The sequence below is a fragment of the Geospiza fortis genome, unplaced genomic scaffold (assembly GCF_000277835.1).
Source record: "Geospiza fortis unplaced genomic scaffold, GeoFor_1.0 scaffold55, whole genome shotgun sequence".
Classification (NCBI taxonomy): domain Eukaryota; kingdom Metazoa; phylum Chordata; class Aves; order Passeriformes; family Thraupidae; genus Geospiza; species Geospiza fortis.
Window position 1 is genome coordinate 11,459,786 of NW_005054308.1, and position 4,123 is coordinate 11,463,908.

The 4,123-nt window shown below is 43.6% G+C and overlaps 1 protein-coding gene across 1 annotated transcript in view; it reads right to left on the reverse strand.

Moving 5' to 3' along the window:
* The window catches only part of AFF4 (AF4/FMR2 family member 4), a 24,942-nt gene that overhangs the window by 12,294 nt on the left and 8,525 nt on the right, over window positions 1-4,123 (reverse strand). Inside the window, 7 exon segments of the mRNA XM_031066845.1 lie at window positions 1-4; window positions 7-283; window positions 752-914; window positions 1,277-1,314; window positions 2,268-2,322; window positions 2,861-2,881; window positions 3,652-3,700. The exon segment at window positions 1-4 is cut by the window's left edge and continues 631 nt beyond it. Of these exon segments, the coding sequence (XP_030922705.1) occupies window positions 1-4; window positions 7-283; window positions 752-914; window positions 1,277-1,314; window positions 2,268-2,322; window positions 2,861-2,881; window positions 3,652-3,700 (607 nt within the window).

The following is a 4,123-nucleotide window of genomic DNA, read 5'->3' on the forward strand; positions in this document are numbered from 1 at the left end:
GAGTCGAGCTGTCGCTCTGGGCAGGTGATTTCTGCCTCCCACGACTGCTCTCCGAGCCCTTCTGGGTGGGTTTGGAATCTCTCCCTGGTGTAGAAGAAATGGAGTCCTTGGATCCACCTTGATCAGTGTACCCACTCCCTGTACCCTGATCCCGTCCCTCTTTCTTGTAGCCTTGGGAAGAAGGGATATTGCTGTCCACGGAAGAAGCTGGTGACACTTTATGGGAATTTACTTTGTTCAACCAGTTATCCAGCTGCCACTTGTTTGTGGGCGGTGGCTCTGGCTAAAAACAAAGTAAAAAACAGAGTTAGATAAAATATTTCTCATTTCTTCCATCTTTTCCACGTGGCAGCTGCATGATGCTGCACACCAAAGCACGAGGGACACCCAAAATCTGATAAATGAATGAAATGATAAATAAATTAAATACAGGCCCAAATAACACAATTTTTCCATTTGTCCACTACCAACAGGCAATATTTGATGCCATGGTTTTTTAGGGTTCTGATACCATATCTAATTCTGCTTTTCAACAGACAACTGGTGGTAAAAACCACTTCAAATCTAACATCAAATGTGGGCTTATCTAGAGAACTGTCACATGCAGCACAGGAACTGTAGCAGAACAGCCCAGGCTGCCAGCAAGCCCATGGTGGTGTTTTGTCTCTAACAGTGAGAATTTACTGAACTTTAGTGCTGTTGAATGCAGGATTGGAGGCAGCTGCTGCAGGCCAGCCCCTGGCTGTCCTACCTCGGGGGATGCACTCTGGGAGGGCTCGTTGGCCTCGCTGTCACTGGAGCTGCTCTCGCTCTCTGAGTCGGAGCCCGAGCTGCTCTCGGAGCCGCTGTGGCTGCTCGAGTCATCCCTGGAGTTATCTGCCCCTTCACTGTTGTGCTGGGAAGGCTCAGAATTACTGCAACACAAAGGAGGGAAAGCAAGCATTACCCGAGGCACAGGTACATCCTTCCAACCCTTTCATTAGAAGTAGCAAAATGTAACATTTTCATCAACGTTCAGGAGAAAATTCAGCCTAAGTGAACACAGTTCAGCCTTTGGGTGTTGCCCTTCCCAAAGCAGTCAGTCTCATTTGCAGGAAATATTTAATATTATATTTATTACTATTTAATCACTGATTAAATGCTCATCACTTTTGCTTTAGTGCAAGCCAAAGGACAAAGATGAATTTTGGAAACAAGACCAAGCCAGGAATGCTGACTGGCTGAACTTCCCCACAGTGCTGCCCGTGCTGCAATCCCCCAGGAATTCAATTCCTACCTTCCAGGTGTGCTCCTTGGCACGGTCTTATCGCAGTCCTGCAATTAAAAAAAAAGGCATGAAGCTTCTAGAAGCTATTTTAGGCTTGTATATACAACTAAGTTGCAAAACATTGGTTTAGAGCCTTTAATTTTAAAAAAATTCATTATTTGCAGTAGTTTAAATTTATCTGCATTTTCCTTATACAGAAAGAGAAGCAGTGTTATTTTCTCCAAGTTTTCAGCACAAATCTCTATATTCTGACTCCATTTGTAAGAGTTCCCATTTCTACCACTAATTAATATCATGTTTCCACCTTTTTGAATCAGATGATTCAGCATTTCACAATGATTTTCCTGAGATGCCCAGGGTAAGTGAAGTTCACCAACTCCAAGTTTTCCACTTGAAGAAAATCAAGTACCAAACTGAGAAGAAACCTCAGACCAGTGGGGGTTCCTGGGCAGCACAGACACATTTTATTTTTATTTAGCATGTTAAGTACCAGTCTGGCAGAAGCTGCACAAAGTTAATCCTGGAAAGAGTAAAAAAGAGACTTTTTGATAAATATAAAGGTGCAGCTGTACTCCCAGGGACTCCTTGTCACCCCAAACATGCCAGGGCACCAATGCACCCAGATGTTCACACCATGAGCTCTGTAGCTGGGATGGCAGAACACAAAGGGGTTTATCTTTAATTAAGGAGCCATGATATAAGTTTTAAAGTGCACTATTGTAATTTGATGTTCAGAGAAGGTCCATGTGAAATCAGTTAATAAGAATTTCTAGATAAAAGCAAACTGTTTCCACAAAACACCACATTTCAATTTGTTTGCACAAAACTTTCCCAAGACTACATTTAGGAATGCCTGAGGTTTGTCCAAAAACATTCCAGGAGATTTCAGTTCCACAGCTCTCCTGCTAATCTGCCCAGGCTGCTGCTGGGCCTCTGCTCCCTGCCCAGGGCTGCCCTGGATGAGTGCAGTGGTTTTTGGGAAGCCCTCTGAGGAACTTACCTGCTCTCCATCGCTGTCTTCACTACTGCTGAGTTTTAAGTCATCTTTCAACATACTAAGGGAAAAGGGAGAAAGTGAGACAAGTTTTTCCAAGTACTTTAATTACTTCCAAAGCATTCTGCTAGATTTCAACATGGCACTGTTTATCCTGCAGAGGCTGCGTGGGTGAGAGCCACCAGACAGCACTCACACATTTCAGGGTTAAGAATGGAGAGTTGAGTCATTCTCAGAGAAGAATGAGGATTCAGGTACTCTGGCTCCTGAGTCCATTCTGTTAAACTTAGAAAGGAAATCTGATACAATTTACTGGTGTGGGAGGAGGTAACTTGTGTTATGTGCAACTTACACACAATGGGCAAGAATTGTGTTTGAGATGGAGGAAAGCAAGCCAGCCCCAGTGGCTGCTTCCTGTCCCATGGCAGCACTGCAACTGTCCTGAGCCATCATTAATTACTGTAGCCAAAGCCATAATTACTGCTGGTAGTCACACACACACAGCTTCACACACTGAGAATGCAAGAGCACAATGAAAACACACAGCAGGGCCTTTGTGATTAGTGGAAACATTTGATTATAAAAAGAAAACATCTTACTCTGTCTGGTTTGATTCACATCTGTGGAGGGAAAATGAGAAAGAATTAAAAGTCTGACTCTCCTGAGTTTCCCAGTGAGCTGCTCTGCTAATCTGAACAACAATATAACCTCTAGGAGCTCACTCCAGAACTACTGCTCATTGCTACCACTTTACAAATGATGCATTTATCTCCTTTTCAAGGGTTTTCTTTACCAGATCATAATCACTTAAAAATATATATATTTTAAAGTTGTTTTGTCACAGTAAATATTTATTTTTATGGGTAGATTTATTTGGAAACCATCTTTTAACTGCATATCGCTGATTTTTAAGTCTGAGAAAGGTGGACTACAGTATGCAGAACATTACAGTTGCCTCTGAGTTTTTCTGTGTTGTTGAGTCTGTGTTCAAAACATTTGTCAGGACTTAAAGGGAGAGCAGAACAAACCTCACAAGATCCCAGACCCAGTTTTCTGTCTCCTCCAATCCTGAATTTGTGCAACCTCCAGCTGCCAGCTCTGTTAGTCCCATCCCATGCTGATGCCCCTTCTGATTCCCAAGCCAATTCCAAGGTCCAGACTCCTGCTCCGCTCCTGGCGGCTGACAGGAAAGCAAAGGAGCAGAAAGGCAGCTCAGGGTATTTTTTACTCACTCCAGTGAGCAATATTTGGTTTATTGTCCCAAAAAACCTTTCCCTGCCAGCCAAGGAGAAGGATGCTGGAGTGTCACTCACATTCTACCACACACCTTTTCCTCAATCTCTTAAAACACAACTTTTGTTTGTGAAATGTTTTCTCAGCAGGCACTTACGATTTGGATTGATGACCATTGGAGGTTTTGGATGAGGGATTGTATCGTTCTAGGAGAAGAAAACAAGAAAAGCACAGCTGAAAACTCAGGCACAGCAGAAGAAGCCTCCCCAAAGCTGTCACAAGGATGGACAAAGCAAGGCCATGTGAGGGGACAGGAGGGAGCAGGACCAGAGGACAGCAGGTACCACCTCCCCCAGGCTGAGGGAGGAAGGATGCAGAGGCAAAACACCAAATACAGCAAATTATTTAACCAAGAAAATAATTTAAATAATTTAAATCATTGCTGTGTGAACCAATACACAATAATTCGTTATTAATGGTGTGGAAAACTGTTCTGCTCTTAGCAAGATGAAATTCTTGCCTTGCACAGGCAGGATCTGGGACACAGATCCATCTGCTGAGCTCTGACTGCTCCAGCATCCCCACACAGCTTCTGATGGATGAGAACCCCGACACCCCAAAAACCAACC